General features: G+C 44.4%; 1 protein-coding gene across 1 annotated transcript; it reads right to left on the bottom strand.

Annotated features, from left to right (window-relative positions):
* Positions 1–842: 842 nt before the first annotated feature.
* Positions 843–19783, bottom strand: ARHGEF39 (Rho guanine nucleotide exchange factor 39). The gene is made up of 9 exons (XM_086480162.1): positions 19637–19783; positions 18973–19067; positions 17311–17431; positions 16153–16271; positions 14541–14611; positions 13620–13748; positions 10174–10403; positions 9179–9267; positions 843–1098 (listed from the first exon to the last, which is right to left on the bottom strand). The coding sequence occupies exons 1-9, from the start codon at positions 19781–19783 to the stop codon at positions 843–845; spliced, it is 1257 nt and encodes a 418-aa protein (XP_086336288.1).
* Between the last annotated feature and the right edge of the window lie 1414 nt (positions 19784–21197).

Genomic DNA, 21197 nt, shown 5'->3' on the forward strand with positions numbered 1-21197 from the left:
TGTATGGAAAGACAAAAAAAAACCTAATCAAGTAATGTTAACTTAAAATTTGGTAATTCTCTGTTCAGGACATTTGTCTCACACAATACCACTTCTGTTTTAATGAATTCCAGCAAGGAATGAAGGATGTGTGGTGCTGTTTAAGGAAGAAGAAAAAACAGTCAAACTGCTAAAAAGTCAGCATTCAGACAGACCTTAATCTTTATGTTTCTAATGACCTTGAGATTGCCCTCTTTGCAGTTGAGCTATGTCACATTAAGACTAAGGGTGTGACGTTTGCCTGTCAGAGCCCGTCCAGGGACTGTCACTGAAACAGTTCTGCAAAGCTGCAAATACAGGGAACTTACTAAGGCAACAGACATTACAAGTATGGAATGGGTGGAGGAAGAGGAGCTGTGAAGAAATGCCAGGCTTGTAAGATCATTATGCCATGGACAGAGCAAGGACAAAAGGTGAGAAACTTGCTCATCTGAAAAAAAACCCCAGGAAAAGGGTAAGAATGCTGATCTCTGCTTCTCCGTTCTGCAAACCTGACAGGGGAGATAACAGCTGAAAGACGGAGCCTTGCGGTGGCAAGACGGCTGTTTTAGCTAAAGAGTGCAGGAAACAGTTTCAGCACAAAACTCTGAAGGCTACGATGCCCAGGAGTGAAACCTTTGCTTAATTATCTAGAAAATTAGTATTACAGCTAACACCCCTGCTTAATTCTAAACATATATGACTACGTCACTCAACTCTCTGCCTAAACCATGCTGTATGTAGCCTGTGGGAGGGGAAACAAAGAATTCGAGAATAAAAAGAGGAGAATAAGGGGTAAAAATTGGGAGAAAGGGACTGAAGATCTAGAAGAGACAGTCGACGGGCTGTGCTCCTCTTCCTCCACCCAAGACGGGGCCGCCTTCTTGGTAAGAACTGCGCCTTCGCCCCTGGTGAAGAATACCCGGGAAAACTCGGCCAGCATTGCTCTGGGGTATCAGCGTTACTGCAGTAAGTGTGTGTGTCAACGGCAATTCCGCACTTGGAACGTCTGTCGCCTCCATAAGTTCCCTGTATTTGCAGCTTTGCGGAACTGTGTCAGTGACAGTCCCCGGGAGGGCTCTGACAGGCAAACGTCACATCCTTACTCTTTAATGCAACAGGAAAATTTGGCGTCACAGACAGGGTTGCCATGGTTAAACTGCTGCAAAAATATGAGTATGCACCATCCCAAAAGGGAATGGAATGGGTACAAAAATTTTGGAAAGAGGAGGCCAAAGTGGTAGAGCAAATAGACAGATGTAAGAGTGAGCAAAGGATCAGAAAAGGTAAAGGCAAAGGAATTTTGTGCAATATTGGGGCCTTGCTTATCTTGCACGCAAAAGGAATTCAGAAAGTCCACTTCCCCCAAAAAAGTTGTAGAGGTAGAATATGCTGTCTTGAAGTCAGAGAATGAAGTATTGAAAATATCCTTGAACTTTGAAAGACAGACCCAAGGGAAATTGAGGACACAGGTAGATACCCTCACAATTGAAAGCCAAAACCTAAAACCAGAAAACAGGGAACTTTAAATGCTGCTGGCTTCGGCCCAGAGGTGAGAGAAACAACTACAGGTAAAATTAGATTTCTTACTAAGCCAAATAACATCCTTGGTCTCAGCTGAACAGATTTGCAAATTATTACACTGTGCCGATGCTGAGACATGGGATGGAGATATCTGGTATGGTGATAACGATGAACTGGTGGCAGATTTGGATTGTGATCTTACCCCAGAACCTACACCTATATGGCCACTGATCAAAACTGAAACAGCAAATGATGGACATAGGATATTCCTACTACTGTATGCACCATCCCATGGTCTCCGTCCGAGTTGGCAAAATGACAGGAAGGATATCCCAGGCATCCAGAGGAATCGGAGACATAGTTGTGTGTGCCGAGTCTCCCTTATGGGAGGGGACCAAATCCTATTAAGTGAGTAAGAAGCAGGAGACTATTGCGGCCCTGGAGTGTTTTTAACCACCACACTGAGCGATCATAATTACTCACTTGACTGCACGGGCTGCCTGTGGGGCCAGCGGCATAGATCCACAGGACAGAGGAGATCCCCTTGTTATTGAGACCTCAGGGTTTTCTCATTTGGCTGTGTCTGCGCAAAAAGCAGCTTGCATACAAGCAATGTACGAGAGGGATGAGATAAGGAGATCCCCAATGCTAGGCCCTATTGATCTGGCAAGATTAACTCCCCTTATCTGTGGCCTCCCAGATAGCCTAAAAACATGTGTAGCTGATGCTCAGGACGGCATACAAACTACCTGTGCTATGAATGCTGCGGCAGCTGCTGCACAGCCTCTGCGGGACCAGGTCCATGTTACCACCTGGGAGTGAGTTTGTACAAGAAATAGTGAATTATGGGTGCTGCATGGGCTGGGTCAGATCGACCACTGGGAAACCATCTGAACAGCCCCAGCGAGTTCGCCAGGTCCACACCAACAAGCCAGAATCTAAGCTAAAGTTTGATAAAGAACGTAACAATCTTTGGTGTGGAGCTGACTGCAGTTAAATCACAACAGTCGTTTTTAGCACCCAATGTGGAGCTCGAAGGGCTTGAGATAACAACAGCCTTGATTGTAATGTGCTAGATTGAATTTATTGCTGTTTAGCTATTAATTGGCAGGCTCCTGTGCTTGCCCCGGGGCTTGCTTGCCTCACTGTACGTTAGAGTTTAGTGCTCGTTAGTGACTGCTTTTTGCTTTCACTGCTTGCTGTCCTGCTGTACTGCTTATCATCGTACTTTGCTGTGCCCAGGAACATTTTGATAACAGCCGCAGCAATGCTGCCCACTGGTCTGGCAGATGGCCAGAGCATCGCTGCTGTAGTAGTGCTGCTGAACAGGGCAGGCTGGAACTCCAGCATGAACTCAAGTCAAAGGGACTGTGACCTGTGGATGAGTCCACGTGGGCACAGGACACCTTGAAAATTAAAGCTTTTTGCACTTCTGGCACAACTTTGGTGCCAAAGGCAGATGTAAAACTGGGAGAATATCCTACAGGCTTTTATATAGGCCACTTGTCCTAGTTAAAATGCCTCAAACTGGGACAGTTGCTATGGTCCTAGTGACCCCAAAGAAACTTTATGCCTGGGAAGCAAAAGATAGCTCTGGGAAAATCCACTGAATTAGTACTAGATGGATAGTACCGTCTTTTTTACCCAAGGCTAGCTGGTTGAATAATGACCAAGCACCTTCCTTTTTCTTTTGTACTTAGAGGAACTCCGGATGCCAGAAAATTGCACTTGGAACAACAGATTATCCTACACTTAGCTGGAGTGTCCCCTGGGATTCTTAATCTTTATAGCAGGAGTTGTTGTATTTTCAATATTAATAATTTGGAAGCTGAAATTTCAATAATGTGAATAAAACATTGTTTGTTTATTTTACTGTCACTCAATGGTGGTTTAAGCCTTACTTCAGGTCTCATACTTCAGTTAGTCCAAGCTATTGGATGAACTCAGAATGTCAGCCAAATTACAGCATGTCTACCCCTTCCCCAGTCTGCCAATTCACCACTAACTTGGGGGATATTAACCATCGATTTGAACCAGACTTGGGAGGCTGTGTGGAAAAACACCACCAATCTAATGAGGCACACTGAGGAAGGAAAATATGTCCTGAAATGGACCAATAGCAATGAAACCATAAAAGACTGCAAAATCGCTAAACAACGGCTGAGGTTTAAGGGTAATGGTAAAACTGAGGAGGCGATATATCATCCTTCTGGGAACCAAAGCACCAACACACCACGGGGAATACATATACCAAGGGTGTGGGGAACACCACGACATGGTGATTGGCACTGCATGCAAACCACTACTGGTGTATTGATTGGGGTGGGGCTATTGGATTACCAGACAATCTCATACCAGTTGGTATCCAGTATGCAAACTTTAATGTCTCCTGCTCAGATAGCCCAAAACACCATAATTGGAATTGCACCAAAGTTTATAATTGCGACAGCAATGAAGCTGAAATTCAGAGATTGAGCCTGATAGCCCAAGCCCTCCAACTGGGTTGTATTTGTCCTAGCTATACCGCCCCAATCGATGACACTTGGTCTTATTTGACTAACAATGGCACCCAGTCTAACATAATTTGTTCAGAAGTTAGCATACCCTCCTTAGGATGCACTGTGTGGGTTAGCAGTGTTGGAATCTGGCCTACTTAGTTCCGGTGGGAAGTCCATGATGCCAACATGCACAGGGACTATTGACAATTTGCCCCCTCTGGAGAAAACAATCTCTTGTACCAACCCTATGGGGACCTATCAAAAGGGACTCGAGAGACCCATGGCAACATCCTACTACAGGAACTGTGGTAGGATGGGCTCTAGAATCGATTTTTAGATCCCAACTGACAGCATTCCAAAATCAAAAGATGCTCTATAACCTCACTGGACAGATTGAAGCATTGGCTAATGAAACTCGTGTTGGACTGAAGCAGTTAAATGTACAATTACAGGCAACCTCGAAGATGACCTTACAGAATAGGCTAACACCAGACTTGTTATTATTGTATGAAAATGGTGTGTGTGGATATTTGAGTCTGACCAATGACACGTGTTGTATCCATGTACCAAATGTAACTAGAGATCTCAATGAACAATTACACTGTATGAAGCATGTGGCAGAATGCTTCATAGTAGAGATCTTAGATACAGCATGGAGAATGGATGGCTGAACAAACTTTTGCATGGTTTAGGGTTTTCATTAACAGGATGGATACAAAGCCTATTACAATTTATACTGATGATAATAATAATAATTGTGATCATTCTGTTTTGTGTATTGTTGTCTTGTATTAAAGCTATGTTATACTGGGTATTGATTCATCTGGCATCTGGTTGGACGGTCTCAGAAGCGTGACTGGGCAAGGAGGAAAAGGACTACAGCATAAGGGATACTCCCAAGACTGACTTTTTAAAAGCATGATTTTGGGCTTTGTGTTGAGTGACTATAGTCATGGGGTGGATGATGTGGAGAAATGCCAGGCTTGTAAGGTTGTTATGCCGTGGACGGATCAAGGACAAGAGCTGAGAATCTTGTTCATCCAGCAAAAAACAGCGAAAGAATAAGAATGCTGGTATCTGCATCTCCCTTCTACAAACCTTGCGAGGGGAGATAACAGCTGAAAGACGGAGCCTTGTGGTGGCAAAACGGCTCTGTTTTGGCTAAAGAGCGAGGGACCAAGCAGAAAACCAGTTTCAGCACAAAACTCTGAAGGCTACAATGCCCTGGAGTGAAACTTTTGCTTAATTATCTAGAAAATTAATATTACATTTAACACCCCTGCTTAATTCTATACATATATGATTATGTCACTCAACTCTCCACCTAAAACATTCTATATGTAACCTGTGGGAGGGGAAACAAAGAATTATTTAATGAATAATATGAATGCTGTTTCATAAGTGTAAGTCTATGTTACCTACTAGTTTATTTCAAATAGTTCAGCAGATGAAATTTTCTGTGGGATTGATGAGAAACTGAGAGGTAGGATTTTAAACACTGAATCATTTTCCCTTGATCTGCATACCTATCACTGTTTTAGAGGAGGAGAGACAATAACTCTCGAACTATTTTGGTAGAAAACTCCAGGATATGAATGATTAAAAATATCAATAGAGGAAGATGACTGTAGCCCTATAGCACTAGCTGAAAATACAGTGTTATGCTCATGTTACCATTATCCAAAACACCCATTTTGATCAAAGGACCCAGAAGCAAGAGCAGTTAGACATATATGTAGACAAACAAACGCAAACCCACCGATTTAGAAAGGCTGTTGGATAAAAACATTTAACAAGGGAAAGCAAGTCAGGCTCTATTCTGCTTGCCTGTAAATTTACAATGTGAGGGGAAAAAAATTGTGGAAAAGCTACAAGCCTCTAAGCTAAATTGAGGAAAATTCTTGATACATATTTTTAATATATAAATCCTTAGTATGCTTACCTACTTTTTGCAGTATCTGTATTAAGATTTGGACAGCTGACAAAGCATTCATAATCTTACAAGCACAGTGCGTGTTCCCTCTGAATTCAATTATTCTACTATATGTCCTTGAACATTTCCCAAGATTGTGTAGGCTGCTACCAAGAGGGGCGGTTGTCCTACCAGTCTGTCTTGGAGAATGAACAGGAAGAACTAGAGATCTGTGTGGGCCTGCAAGGCCGTGACCTCACTGCAGTCACAGAGACATGGTGGGACAGTTCACGTTACTGGAATGCTGTCAAGGATGGCTACATACTTTTTAGGAAAGACAGGCCAGCAATGCGAGGTGGGGGAGTTGCTCTTTATGTGAGAGAGCACCTGGAAAGTACTGAGCTCTGCCTAGGGAGGGATGAAGTATGAGTCGTGAGCTTACACGTAAAAATTCAGGGGCTAGCTAATATGGGTGACACTATTGTAGGTGCTTACTACAGGCCACCTGATCAGGAAAATAAAGTCAATGAGGCCTTCTACAGACAGCTGGAAGTAGCCTTACGTTCACAGGCCCTGGTTCTCATGGGGGACTTCAGCCACCCTGATATCTGCTGGAAAGGCAACAGCTAGGCACACGTAGGCCAGGAGGTTCCTTCAGAGCAGTGATAATAACTTTTTGACACATGTAGTGGAGAAGCCAACGAGGAGAGGTGTCCTGCTGGACCTTATGCTAACAAAGAAAGACTGGCTGGGGATGTGAAGGTTGGGGGCAGCCTTGGCTGCAGTGACCATGAGATGGTAGAGTTCAGGATCCTGCATGGAAGAAACAGGGCAATAGGTAGGATTGCAACCCTGGCCTTCAGGAGAGCTAACTTTGGCCTCTTCAAAGACCTACTTGGAGGAATCCCATGGGTTAGGGCTCTAGAAGTTAGGGGGACCCAAGAGAGCTGGTTAATATTCCAGCACCCCTTCTTCCAAGCTCAAGATCAGTGCATCCCTACAAGTAAGAAATCAAGGAAAGAAGGCAGGAGACCTGCATGGATGAGCAAGGAGTTTCTGGAAAAACTCAAAGGGAAGAAGGATGTTTACAGCGTATGGAAAAAGGAACTAGCCACTTGGAAGGAATATAGAAGCATTGTCAGAGTATGCAGGGATGCAACAAGCAACGTTAAGGCCCACTTGGAATTAAATCTGGCAAGGGAATTCAAGGACAACAAAAAGGGCTTCTTCAAGTACATCAACAGCAAAAGGAAGACCAGAGGAAATGTGAGCCAACTGCTGAATGAGGGGGGTGCCTTGGTGACAGAGGGTACGGAGAAGGCAGAGTTACTGAATGCCTTCTTCGCCTCAGTCTTTACTGCCAAGGCTGGTCCTCAGGAATCCCAGACCCTGGAGATCGGAGAAGTCTGGAGAAAGGAAGACTTTCATCTGGTCAAGGAGGATTGGGTTAAGAGATCATTTAGGCAACCTGGGCACCCACAAATCCATGGGCCCAAATGGGATGCACGAACAAGTGCTGAGGGAGCTGGCAGATGCTATTGCTAAGCTGCTCTCCATCATCTTTGAAAGGTCCTAGAGAACAGGAGAGGTGTCTGCGGACTGGAGGAAAGCCAATGTCACCCTAATCTTCAAAAAGGGCAAGAAGGAAGGCCTGGGAAACTACAGACCAGTCAGCCTCACCTCCATCCCTGGAAAAATGATGGAACAGCTCATTCTGAATGTCACCCCTAAGCATGTGGAGGAAGAGGTTATCGGGAGTGGTCAACATGGACTGACCAGGGAGAAGTCATGCTTGACCAACCTGATAGCCTTCTATGATGGCACAACTGGCTGGGTAGATGAGGAGAGAGCAGTGGATGTTGTCTACCTCGACTTCAGCAAGGCTTTTGACACTGTCCCATCACATCCTCACAGATAAGCTTAGGAAGTGTGGGTTAGATGAGTGGACAGTGAGGTGGATTGAGAACTGGCTGAAGGACAGAGCTCAGAGGGTTGTGATCAGTGGTGCAGGGTCTAGTTTGAGGCCTGTGACTAGCAGTGTTCCCCAGGGGTCAGTACTGGGTCCAGTCTCATTCAACATACTCATCAACAGCCCGGATGGACAGAGCGTACCCTCAGCAAGTTTCCTGATGACACAAAACTGGGAGGAGTGGCTGACACACCAGAAGGCTGTGCTGCCATTCAGTGAGACCTGGACAGGCTGGAGAGCTGGGCAAGGAGGAACCTGATGAGGTTCAACAAGGGCAAGTGTAGGGTCCTGCACTTGGGAAGGGATAACCCTGTGCACCAGTACAGGCTGGGGGCCGACCTGCTGGAGAGCAGCTCTGAGGGGAAGGACCTTGGAGTTCTGTTGGACAGCATTGTTGAGCATGAACCAGCAATGCGCCCTTGTGCCAAGGCCAATGGTATCCTGGGGTGCATGGCCAGCAGGTCGAGAGAGGTTTTCCTCCCCCTCTACTTTGCCCTGGTGAGGCCACATCTGGAGTGCTGTGTGCAGTTCTGGGCTCCCCAGTTCGAGAGAGACAGGAAAATACTGGAGGGAGTCCAGAGGAGGGCCATGAAGATGATGAGGGCACTGGACCATCTCTCTTTATGAGGAAAGGCTGAGAGACCCGGGGCTCTTTAGCCTGCAGAAGAGAAGACTGAGAGGGGACCTTATCAATGCTTATAAATATCTAAAGGGTGGGTGTCAAGAGGATGGGGCCAGGCTCTTTTCAGTGGTGCCCAGTGACAGGACAAGGGGCAACAGGCACAAACTGCAGCACAGGAAGTTCCTCCTCAACTTGAGGAAAAACATTTTCACTGTGAGGGTGACAGAGCACTGGAACAGGCTGCCCAGGGAAGCTGTGGAGTCTTCTTCTCTGGAGATACACAAAACCTGCTTGGATGTGATCCTCTGCAACCTGCTGTAGGTGAACCTGATTTAGCAGGGAGGTTGGATTAGATGAGCTCCAGAGGTTCCTTCCAACCCCTACCATCCTGTGATTCTGTCTTGTACTCAGGTGGGTCAGGCTTTCAGCTGCCTGTAGAGGCAAACAAAAGGGAAGTTCACTGTTAATACATTAAATCTGTTCTTACTGTTCCCTTGTATACTGGCTGCCAGAGTCAGGTCTTCTCTATCAGCCTTATAACCATGTAATACATGCAAATACACAGGTCCATATGATGATTTTTATGTTCTTCCCCCTTCCCTCAGCCCCTTTACCTCTGGAAAATGGATGCCTACCTGACTGCAGCTGTGAGACTCCGATACCAGTCATTAATATCTTCTTGGTCACTGGACATCAGCAACAGTGTCTTGTGTGGAAAGGAAAGCTGAAAAGCAAACAGAATCTGGTGCCACTCCATGGCATTCCTTGCCAAGGCAGCAACTCCGATAAAAGGAAACCACCACTGATCTCCACTCAGCCCACATGCTGATTTCCACCATTTTCTTTCCCAGATAGAAAAATTTAGCATTGGTATTGGGAAAAGCCAGAGACTGGACAGTACAGAGCAAGTGTCAGTCTTGTCCATTCCTTCCAGCCAAAGGTGACAGCTCACTTTGACTTAATAGGATGTTTGGAAGTGGGCAATTACAGTTCTCAGCAGCTCTTCATAGTTTTCCCCCATATTTCAAGCTGCCCCTAGGGGTCTTTCCACTACCACCATCTACAAATCACAGCTTGCCCACAGCGTCTTCCTTGCCATAGCTCACAAGGAATGAGCTAACATAGCTCCCAGGGGCTGCAACCTAGGAAGACCTGTACTTGAAACCCCTGCCTAAGGCATCAGTCCCAGTCAAAGACTTTGCAGCCCTCAGGGAGTTAGATGCACAAACAATATCTGTTGTGGGGTTTTTTGCATTCTTTGTTTTTCAGCATTTTCTATAAGCTCAGTCAACAGTCAATGCAATGCTACATATTCATTGTCACATGACTGTGGGTCTGTCTCCCCAAACATGTGGCTCTAATGAGGACATGTCAGTCTTATTGGACCCTCCTTATCTGAGCTAAGTGAAGCAACCAGCAGTCTGTTCCCCAGAGTACTCAGGAGGGCAAACAGCACGAAGGCAAAAGGACCTACATCACTCAAAAGAAGGGTTTCCCTCACTCAGACATTGTGTTTACAGTTGTCATCACTCTCATCATCTCAGTCCTGCTGCTGCAGAGACAGCTAGAGACCTACTTCACAAGCCTGACCCCACTGATGCTTCTGCCAGGCAGAAGCAGGAAGACTTACACTGAGGAGCCCTCCTTGGCTCTGCGTGTGGCCGAACACTTTATCCACTATGCACTGGTGAAGCGGGTAGACAGCCTGGCATGCCAATTTGTTCGAGTTCAGCGGGTGCAGTGGGTGGCAGGGCTTTGTTGCGATAAAGATATCAGAAAAAAGGAAGAACATCCTGCGCTTCAGTTCTTCTCCCTTTGAAGGCACCACCAAAAGCCAGCCTTCCCGGATATACCAGCGCCCTAGGCATGCAAGGGGAAAAAGTTGTCAGATCATTATTGTAAACAAAAAAGGATATAATGAGAGAAATAAGTGAGCTACCCTTGTAGGTTACCAGGTTCTACATCAATTCCAGGCCACTAGAAGGCGCTAAATATCAACTGGGGCCAGCTCACCGGCACTAATAGCACCCATCCAGAAGAAGTAATCAGCCCAAAACTTTCAGTATGTGAGGAGAACACTGAAGTTGTTATATATCTACTATGTTAAATAAGAGGATATTATGATATGCAAGTCTGTTTAAAGAGACCGGAACAAAAAACACGGTTTGTATACCTTTAAGTTAACATAAGACTTTGGAAAACATACCATGAACTATCTTTAATGTGTGTTGCCCAATTGTTTGCCATTAGTAGTAAACCAGAAGTTAGCCTGAGCTTTGAATATTTATTATTTTTCTCCTGTTTTTTTTTTGCTTGTGTGTGCCAATTAAAAACAAAACAAAACAAACATTTCACAGGTCGTCTAACTACATGCGGACCTCCAGTAGTTAACAGATTACAGAATGCAATTACTACTCTAATGAGAACACAGCAAAGGGGATACAAAACAACACATTAAAAGGAAGGTCTGAACAGACAGCCTTATCAACCTTGTCTTACAGAATAGGGTCTAGTGTCATCTACCCATGAAATAAATTGCAAAAGGCAGAGAAATTGGTGGGAAAAAAAAAATCAAAACAATTCAATAAACCTAGCTGTAAGCAGCCATTTTAAAAAATGGCATCTGCACAAAATAGAGTACTTAAAGCAGTGCCTCTGACTAGAATGATTATTGTACAAGATAGCCATCAACTCATGGAAATTATTAAGACACCTGCCAGTAAGATTATTTGTAAGAATTTAAAGCCACAATAAGGTATTGCCATCTGGCCTGGTCTGGGAAACACCTGCCAGAAAATTTTAGCCATTGTTTTTCATGCCTTAGCTTCTGGCTGAGTAAGGACCTTTTAGAAAACAAGACAATTTCATTTTAATTATGGATTGTGTCTGTCTTTCTCAGTATGCTACAGTCACAAAATGTAGAGGCAAGTGAATTCCTGCTTAGCTTACTCCACAGGAACCACTCCTCTTATCTGAACAGAGAGTAGCAGAGGGGAAAGGGACCTGGGGGTCCTGGTGGGCAGCCGGATGACCATGAGCCAGCAACGTGCCCTTGGGGCCAAGAAGGCCAATGGCTTCCTGGGGTGTATTAGAAGGGGTGTGGTCAGTAGATCGAGGGAGGTTCTCCTCCCCCTCTCCTCTGCCCTGGTGAGACCGCACCTGGAATAGTGTGTGCAGTTCTGGGCCCCTCAGGTCAAGAAGGACAGGGAACTGCTTGAAAGAGTCCAGCGCAGAGCCACAAAGGGGATGAAGGGGGTGGAACATCTCCCTTCTGATGAAACGCTGAGGGTGCTGGGGCTCTTCAGCTTGGAGAAGAGGAGACTGAGGGGTGACCTCGTTAATGTTTAGAAATATGTAAAGGGCGAGAGTCAGGAGGATGGAGCCGGGCTCTTCTCGGTGATGGCCAATGACAGGACAAGGGGCAACGGGTGCAAGCTGGAGGACAGGAGGTTCCACATTAACATAAGAGAAAACTTTTTCACTGTGAGGGTGACAGAGCCCTGGAACAGGCTGCCCAGAGAGGTTGTGGAGTCTCCTTCTCTGGAGACATTCAAAACCCGCCTGGACATGTTCCTGTGTGACCTACTCTAGGCGGTCCTGCTCTGGCAGGGGGGTTGGACTAGGTGATCTTTCAAGGTCCCTTCCAACCCCTAACATTCTGTGATTCTGTGAATAAGAAACTGAGAAATAGGTGCAGAAATCAGTCAGAGTTTAGAAAACACATGGAAGGAAGATGCCAGCAGCATGGGGCTAGACTGGGAACTGTTTCCCTCACGCTAAGCTATGATCAGACTCCCTGGCATACAGTCTGAGTTGGACTGTGCTGGAAGTCTTGGGATATAGATCTGTGTTCAGGATTCCCAGGGGCAGACGGTTTAGGAAATTCTTGTGAAAGGAAGGCAAGGAAATATCCCTAGGGATGACAGAACAGTGTGCTATGTTAAGGAGGCAGTTCTGGCTAAGATGGTATTTGCCCTATATATGGAAGGTAGCAAGGAAAGCAGGGTCTCTTTTTGTTGGGAGCAGTACATCACAGAGACACTGCCAAATATGAGATACCCAACTCCAAAGCTACTCCTTTTCCCTGAATCTATAGCATTATGTTTTCTCACCTCTTCTCTGCTAGTAACAGGATGCAGTCTTAACAGTTCTGCAAAAACTAGCTTCTTTCTGGGAAGTTGCCCCAAAACTAGCAAGCCCCTGCTGCCTCTTACTTTTCTGCTTCTCACATCCAATAGTACCTATTTTACTCCAACTAATGGAAAACACAACCATCTCAATTCTCTGTCCTAGAAAATGGAAAGGTGTCTATAGATCCTTTCTAGATAATACCTCTCCAACAGCAGTGTTTAGTGTGGGCACAGGTGAAGCCCCAAGTGTCCACTTCATAATTGTGCAGACTGGACACATTTCTCACAATATTCCATACGTAGCTTAGAGTGTGCTCTGGGCACGGAGAGCACCCATTCACACAAGAGGTCACAAAGAAACCTGCTGTCCAATTAGATGATCTTACATGCCAGCGACTGTGACTTTATGCATCTCAGCTACCAACACAAATACTCTGATTTCTGGCACAGTTTAACCTTGTAGATAAAAGAAGATTCTTCACACGAAGGGTGTGTGCAGAACTCCACAAAGCTTGTAGCTTAAGGTAAAAAACGCTACAGTCCTTGGGCCCTTGACACACAGAAATCTATGGTTCCTGCAATGGAGTATGACAACACCGCTACTTATACTCTTCCAAAATTATTTAAAGTCTGATTTTCATTCTCACCCAGGACTCACACTCCTGACCTCCTTAGGTTTCTGTTAATACCTTTCTAACTACATGTCATCAGCTCCTGCTATCTGAATATCAGGCAATTAAGTTGCTGCTTATCCTCACTCAAAAATTCTTAATTAAGATGTGCTTGAACTACTAGTTAGAGCCCTTCACCACATATCTATGGAATTTGGGCATTATGGGCAGAAGGGGAGAACTGGTTAGTGTGAGTTGAGTCAGAGATGAAGGTGAGCGTGTCTCCAGTTACATAAGCTTGGCAGAAGGAAAACAGACTTGTCAGTAAGATGCACCTGGAGTCAAAACCTGGGTCTTCTGTCCTTTGAGTAGCTTCTGAACCCGAAGTAGCTGTAATGAGTTCTCTCTCTTATGAATGATGTCTTGGACCCACTGAGATACTTCAGAAACAGTTTTCACAGGCTCTGAAATTATAGCAACATATTCAGTGTTTATCACAAATAAGTATGTATTACACCTCATCTATCTTCCTGTGAAAAGATGGAATTAAGAAGCAAATGTTTTAAACCAAGTATCAACAACAGATTTATTCGCTAATTTCAGCAGGAGATCGGACTAGATGACCCCCAGAGGTCTCTCTTCAACCAAGACTTCTGCGGTTCTAGAAAACATTTCTTTGCCAATGAAACATTAGACAGAGGAGCAATTTCCCAGATTTGGAAGCAACAGGAAAAATGCCCCACAAGTGGTGTTAACTGCTAGTAAATATGGCATGAAGGACGTGAATTGTCCCAGAAAATTGAGGCATATGACCAGTAGTCAGAATGTTTCAGTTGGAAGGAACCTTTAAAGAGCATCTAGTCCAACGCCCCTGTCATGGACAGAAACATTTTTCACTAGACCAGGTTGCACAAAGCCCCATCCAACCTGACCTTGAATGCTTCCAGTGATGGGATATCAACAACTTCCCTTGGCAATGCGTTCCAGTGTCTCACCACCCTCGTCATAAAAACTAGAGCTGACATTTCTCCAACCTAATGCCTAGGCCACTTTCCCAGTTACTCCACATTTTTATTCCCAATGTATTCTCAGGGACATCTTGATCAAGATGAAGAAGGGAAATAGTAATCCACTAGAACCCCAGAGAGAGGAAGATTTTTCTTCCTGTGGAAGCAGACAGAAAATGAAAATCCAAATATTATTAGCAAGGAGGCTAACACTGATCAAAGTGCCAGCATCTACAGGTGGAATCATACTTGCAAGTTTCTGGTACTCGGCACTGTCTGGGCTGGTGTTCTCCAGCAGGTCTCTGAGGAAATGCTTGTACCTGAGACAGAGAGAGGAGGTTTATTTCATCTCCTATTAGTGACACAGTGATGAACAATACTCCACCAGGAGATGGAATACATGCCTCTAAGCCTAACCAAGCAGCTTTTGGTCACAATTCTTCAAATTTATCAACTAAATTAACCCAAGTATTTATACATCTGCAAGCCTTTGGCATTTCCTGGAGATCTGATAAAAGCAACCTCATGTATTACTTCAGTTCATGAAACTCTCTTAGCATGCACATAAAAATGCCTTCAGTAACAGACAAATTTCTCTTTGAACTTTTTTTTTTAAGATGTCTGAATGCTAGCATTCATACCATGTTTCCTGCCCACACAAGAAAATAAAGGCATTTCTATAAGAACTAGGAGCCACCTTTTTCTTTTTTGCTCTCCAGAAAGGATCAGATCTCCATAAATGCCTTCTCCCAATAAAGTCAAACTATTTTCAGTCTGAAATGACAGAGAAAAATATCAAAATATCACATCAAATAGGTTAATGAACTGACAGAAGTTATATGAATAGTTCAGAGAAACTTGAACGTGAACCAAAAATATTTCTGTTAAAAAACCACCATTTTTCCAAACAGTTGGGCAGCAACAAATACACTGCTGTTTTACAAATTGAAACGAACGATCCAAAGAATTACAGTAAAAAGCAAGCTTACATTTATATCTACCAAGCTGATTAAAAAGGTTACAGAAATCTACCTGAAAGACTATGGTATGCTCCCTCCAAGTTATTTTCAAAGAAACAAGGCGCTCAATCTCTCAAATTCGCTTTAGCATGGATAAGACCATGGTTGAAGAGCAGCTACTCGATCTACAGCTGCAGCAGCTGGGTTCCCAGAAAAATGCCTGTGCTTCGTATTACCCACATACCCTCCCCAAGAAAGGGCAGCCCTTGAGTGCATGCAGCCCTTGCCTCAGGTAGTCAGCCTGCCTCTTCAAAGGGGAGATGATGCCTCAAGGGGGGAATACAGCAATCCAGACTGGATCTGTCCAGGCTCAGTCAACTGTGATTAGCACCAAATCTGAGGAAAGCATATGGCCCCGATAACCAGAGAGAGGAGAAAAGCTCCTTCCTCTAATCTCTCTCCAGAAGGAACCTCTACAAGAAAGGAGAGTCACAATGCTCCAGGTCAGCAACCTGCACGAAGGTAGAGCAAGATAATTTCTGGCAGAGAGCACCACTTCTGCAGCACTTCAAACAGCTTGTTATTATTCAGGGCCTAATTTCAGTAGCTTACCAAGATGACAGAAAGTCTTCACTTCAGTTCTTCCCAAGAGCTAGATGAAGGGCTTAGGAGCCAGTGCTAAACATAGCCACCTCTCTGCATCATCTCCCATGTGCACTCCCATCATCCATGTATACTGATTCCACTTTACAGGCACATCTCCAGGTCTGTGTCATTTCTGTCTATATGCTCCGATTTTGAGACATGTTAAACAACTTTACCTCCTGTAGCAATCAAGACACTGTTATGTTCCCTTTTCCCTCTTGTACTGACACCTTGAAGACTCAGAATTGCTTACTTACTGGTGCAACCTCTGCAGGGGCAAAGGAAGCAGATCCTCTAGTTTCCTCCCTTGGAACTGAGGTCGAGTCTCCTGGAGTTTCTTAAATCGTCGGAATGACTTACTTTTCCTCAGTTGCTCCTGTGTGCAGCAGAAAAGGTATATAGCTTTGAGACTATAGAAAGAAATATGGGCTTTAGTCCGCACCAGAGCTTGGAACTCTTAAACTTAGAGTTTAGGACTCCAGTCCTAAATGGAAGCATCAATGACTTCTTTTGTGGCCATGGGCAAGCAATTCCCTTTCTCCTGACCACTATTTCCCAGCAGGTAATGGAATTGATATCCTCTCTTCATACACGCACAGCAGTATAAAGCTAGCATACTCAGCAAATGGAAATAAAGAAAAAAAGGAGGGCTGACTCAGATAGGAAAACAAGGAGGCCACTCATTTCAAGACAAAGCAATGCAGCCCTGCATTTCCATCACCTCAAGAAAAGTATCCAAAATGGCTTTTTCCTCTTGGGAAATCAAAAGTGTGAATATATACGTGCAAACAGAAGGGGAACATCCCAGTACATCCTGCAGCTGGGAACAAGTACAGACAAAAACTGGAAGTCCAGTGGTTTAAATTCCAGATAGAGTTGTCCAGATTTTGAAATAAAAATGCATCCTTCTGAAATTTCTTGGAAGACAGGTTGTATTTGGAAAAGTGGGAAGGAAAATTTTTTCTACCTCCACAGAAACAAAAAATGGGGAAGGAAAACGAAATCCCACTGTTAAGATACAGTTAGTGGCAATGGGAAAGACTAGAAGATCCAATAATTCTCCAGACAGAGACCACTGTCTCCTAGTGTTCCCACTGCAAACTCTCCAGGCTTGCCAGCCAAGGAGGAGTGGGAGTAAATACAGAACTCTGAGAAAGCTGTGCTCAGCGTATGCACATACATACACAAACACCAGAAACAAGCTTCAAAAATTTGAAGCTCTAAATAAGCAGAGAAGTTTTCACCATTCTATTACGAAAGAAAGACTGAGAATATTGCAGCAGCCCAGAAAAAGGAAGAAAACTGATCACTCCAGAAACAGCTACAAGATGATGCATCTGTTTCACAAAACAGAGAAAGAAAAAAGAAAGAATCACATTCTGCAAAAGACCATGAAGACTAAAGGAGATACTTACCTTCAAGGTTTTATTTGCCTGCTCCAAATTCTCAGCGTAGTGGCCATAAAGCTCCAGACTCTGACAGAAATTTTCCAATCCTGGTCCCAAATTCCCTCTCTCCAGGTGAAATGACAGAACACTATGCACAAGGAGCAAAGATAGCTTGTGAGGGCTACATTACTGATGGCATTTTCACAGCTCCCCCTGGTTCCCTTCTGTGCTGACCTTCCTTTGTCAGTTGTGGAGTAATCACTAGAGGTGACTTGGAAGTTAAACTTACATTAAAAAGTACAGCACTGGTACAGCACATTAAAGGAAAAGTACAAAAGCAGGGTGCAAGGGGTACGCAAGGAATCCATTCCACAGAAGTTCGCCAGGCAACCTTAAGTGTTGGCAACATCAGGGGAGCTCGATGTGCTGACTATGAGAAACAGCATGGAGGGTGGAGTGGAGTCAAGACACTGCAGCCAGGCTCTGTGATACCACTGCTGGGATGGGAACTTGATGGTACTACAGAACGGGTAAGCTGCATATTTGCTACCCTGGGCCAACACTGTCATTTTTTGGACAAAATACTGTCCTTTAGGTGAACTTTGCTCGTTATAATCTCATTATAATATCAAAACACACCTCCATCCCAAAAGCTACCAGCCTTCAAGGTGCAACCATCCCTCACTGAGCCTGTGCTCGAATTTCTCTGGGCTATACCTTTAAAAGCGAAGCAAGAGAATTTTACACCAGTCATAATAAAGGTATGTATGACTAGAGTCACTCAAGGTCCACCTGAAAGGTAAAAAATAGTATAAAAATATCTTAAGAGAGAAGGATGTTAGGGAAGATACCATCAGTGACAAGTCATGGACCACCTTAGACTTTTGGGATCAGTCGACGGGCTGAGCCTCTCTTCACCCGCCATAGGGACACCTTTGGGTAAGACTTGAACACTGGATTACACCAAGTGCTCCCTGGGAAACCTAGAAATTTCTACAGAATTGCTGTTATAATTTAGTGTGTTTTATAGCCAGGCTGTATTATTTTTATGTAAACTTGCACGTGCTTTGCAGACAGTGAATTTATCACTGTCAATCCAAAGAACTTGTCTATCGGCTGCTGCTCCAATAAACTGCCCTATTATTAATCTAGCTGCGTGAGATCTTTCAAATGTGACCACACGCCGTGCTAGTTCCGTCAAGCGCTGATAGTCTGATACTGGACATGACTGGATTCCTAGAGCTGAACTGGGCATCACTCAGAAACTAAGCCCAGCTGCCCGCAGCCCCTCTGATATCTGAGGACAAGCTGGAAAGCGAGGGGGTTTATTTTCTGCCAAATTCCTTTGCCCTTTAACGCAACGGTCAGTCTCCACCTCACATCCAGTTTCCATGCCAAGTATGCACTTGGTGGTCACACAGTAAGCTACAGAAGACATCCCTCAAAAGTAGTGTGGAGCAGACTTACTGGGTTTAAACCACTATCCAGAGAGCAACTGGGCATCCAGGTAGGTGGATACAGATCAGCATTTTCCAGGGTACTTTCCTGCAAGTGCCATCAAGGCTAGCAGTGCTGGAAGTGAATGCCTGTTTTACAAGGTGTTATTAAGGTTTCAGGAAATAAAGCAGTCTCATCAATATAGGGTCCTCTCTGTATAATTAGAGGAATCACATTGGTGTGTTCACTTACTGGCTGGCCGAACATATGGATTCCAGGGGTCCAAATATGGTTTCCAACACAGCAGGTTTCAGCGTCCCTTTGGCCTTTAAAATTGTCACAAAGAACTAAGTAGGAAAAAGAAGAGAATTTCAAACAGGTAGAATTCACAGGTCACTCAAAGGTTATTTGTGGCATGCAGCAGAAGCAAGAAGGTGCACGCTCTTGGCTTGAAAGGATATCAAATATCATGAAAGCCTACCTAAGATATGTATCATCAAATGTAGGCCTTCTTGGTAAGTTTGAGCGTAACTGTAAACATGTGGCATAACACTACAGCACTGATAGACTCTGTTTCAGTAGTCCTAGATGCATCGGTTTTCCACCACCTTGTTCATAATCTGTCTTTCTCCTGCCTGTGCCCCTACATTTCGTACATCTCAAGCATCTGAAAGCAAGTCTCCTGTACAATCAAAACTTAAAGATTACGTCTGTGTACAGACCAAAGCAAAGGGGTCAAAACACTTGTTGGATATTACAGAAGAGGTAAAACAACAAAAAAAACTTTCAGCCCCAGCAGTTGTCCCATGCAGCAGGGATGTATCAAAGCCTTGCTCTTGACCCTTCCCCATGACAACATATATAAGTACATGCTGCCTGAAGGTACCCACATATCAGAAGGGACTGAAATACTCACTGTGACAACCAAATCCAACTGCTCAAGGTATTGGTGTTCAGTTTCCAGCAGCTCCATGGCTATCCGGCTGCGCTTTCTCTCCCATCGAGCCCTCTGCTCTTCCACTGTGTTTGCTCCAGCCATAAACAGCAGGGACAAGTCACTCATGGCAGCCTCAGGGCTGATATACAGAAAGGTAACCGATCCTGAAGAGCTAAGGGAGTTGTACACACAACATAAGAGTAATCTATGCCACAGGGTAGGATTCCGAGCTACAAACTCAACACTTCACTGTGAAAGAAGGGAAGTCAATTGCCAGAAACTGTTATTAACAGTTTCCTTCTGCATTCCTACTCATGGGTACAGGAGCCCTGCATCAACCAAAGGAACAGTGTTAGAAAGACCAGACTGTGAAAGCAAAAGCAGTACATTACAATATGTAGGTAAGCCAGCTTCAAGTGTACAGTCCCACACACAAACCACTCCCGTGCTTTGCCCCATTCTTTGTGCAAAGTTCTCAAACCCAAGTAAGCTAGTAGGTGGAACAAGTTCTGTGGGTAGGAGTAGAAAACAGCCATAAGATTTGTTGGGGGCAGTGGGAGGGAAGAGAGAGAAAGACAGCACTCTTGCTTGTTTTCCCACGGAGGTTCCCAAGAAGCAAGCGGTTTGCATTGTCATTTTCTAAGAGTAGTTTGTGGTTTCAGAGATGCGAAAGATGGAGCAGCTGCTATGAATCACACTATCCACTTATTGACCAGCTTCACTGCTGCTGTGTTTTTCTGCAAAAGCACCATGGTTTTGTTACAGAGAAAAACACTTCCTCTTTTATCATCTTCTCTCAGAGAAAGAGATGTGTATAAGCAGAGCACCAGTTAAATATTGCTCTGCCTTTTGATCAAAAGGCAGTGCAGGCTGTTGCACACTTGCCATGGCATGAAGCCTGCAGTTTCTCGGGAAGCTGAGCTACCTCCACAAAAGTTCTGGCTCCCGCATAGACAAGCTATACTAATACAGAAAGATACATCATTGTAGAGAACAGAATTTGTCAAATACAGTACTCCAGAGATATTTCAGATATCTAAATCAATGTCTGAACCAAAAATTTCATATCAAATGAGTACACAGACTCATTTAATGTGTTAGTAGAAACCCAGACAGCTGGGGGACACATGGAGTATTTTATAGTAGCAGGAGCTTCTCCAGAGGTTTGTCATCGTATTTGCTCATATTTGCCTAGCCGAGGTCACACCTTGGTCAAACGGGGCAGACCTGGCACCCCTGTGGATATGGAGGTAGCGCTGCAACGAATACCACACAAGAGCTTAGCATTAGTGTGCAGTTGCAAAGTACTTACCAATAACAGACTAAAATTCACAGAGCACCTTTAGCCAAGGTAGGCTGCAATCACGATTTTAATTTTGCAGTCCAATTTCTTTTAACAAATAGTAACAATAAAAAAAGTTAGACCAGGTTTGACCATCTCCCACTCGCATAAAGCGGTGCAAACATTCCCATTATTCCAAAATATATTACATTCTAACTGTCTCAGGTCTGTAGGGTGAGAGCTGTCTGGAGCCCACAG

Source organism: Leptosomus discolor, chromosome Z (assembly GCF_034619465.1).
Source record: "Leptosomus discolor isolate bLepDis1 chromosome Z, bLepDis1.hap2, whole genome shotgun sequence".
In the NCBI taxonomy this organism is placed as follows: Eukaryota; Metazoa; Chordata; class Aves; order Leptosomiformes; family Leptosomidae; genus Leptosomus; species Leptosomus discolor.

Coding starts and splice junctions, on each gene's coding strand:
- ARHGEF39 (XM_086480162.1), bottom strand. CDS start 19,783: ATGAGTGACTTGTCCCTGCTGTTTATGGCTGGAGCAAACACAGTGGAA. Junction 10,404..13,619: donor GACCCAGGTTTTGACTCCAG/GTGCATCTTACT, acceptor TTGCATGCCTAG/GGCGCTGGTATATCCGGGAA. Junction 1,099..9,178: donor AGTCTCACAGCTGCAGTCAG/GTAGGCATCCAT, acceptor TTTGCCTGTCAG/AGCCCTCCCGGGGACTGTCA.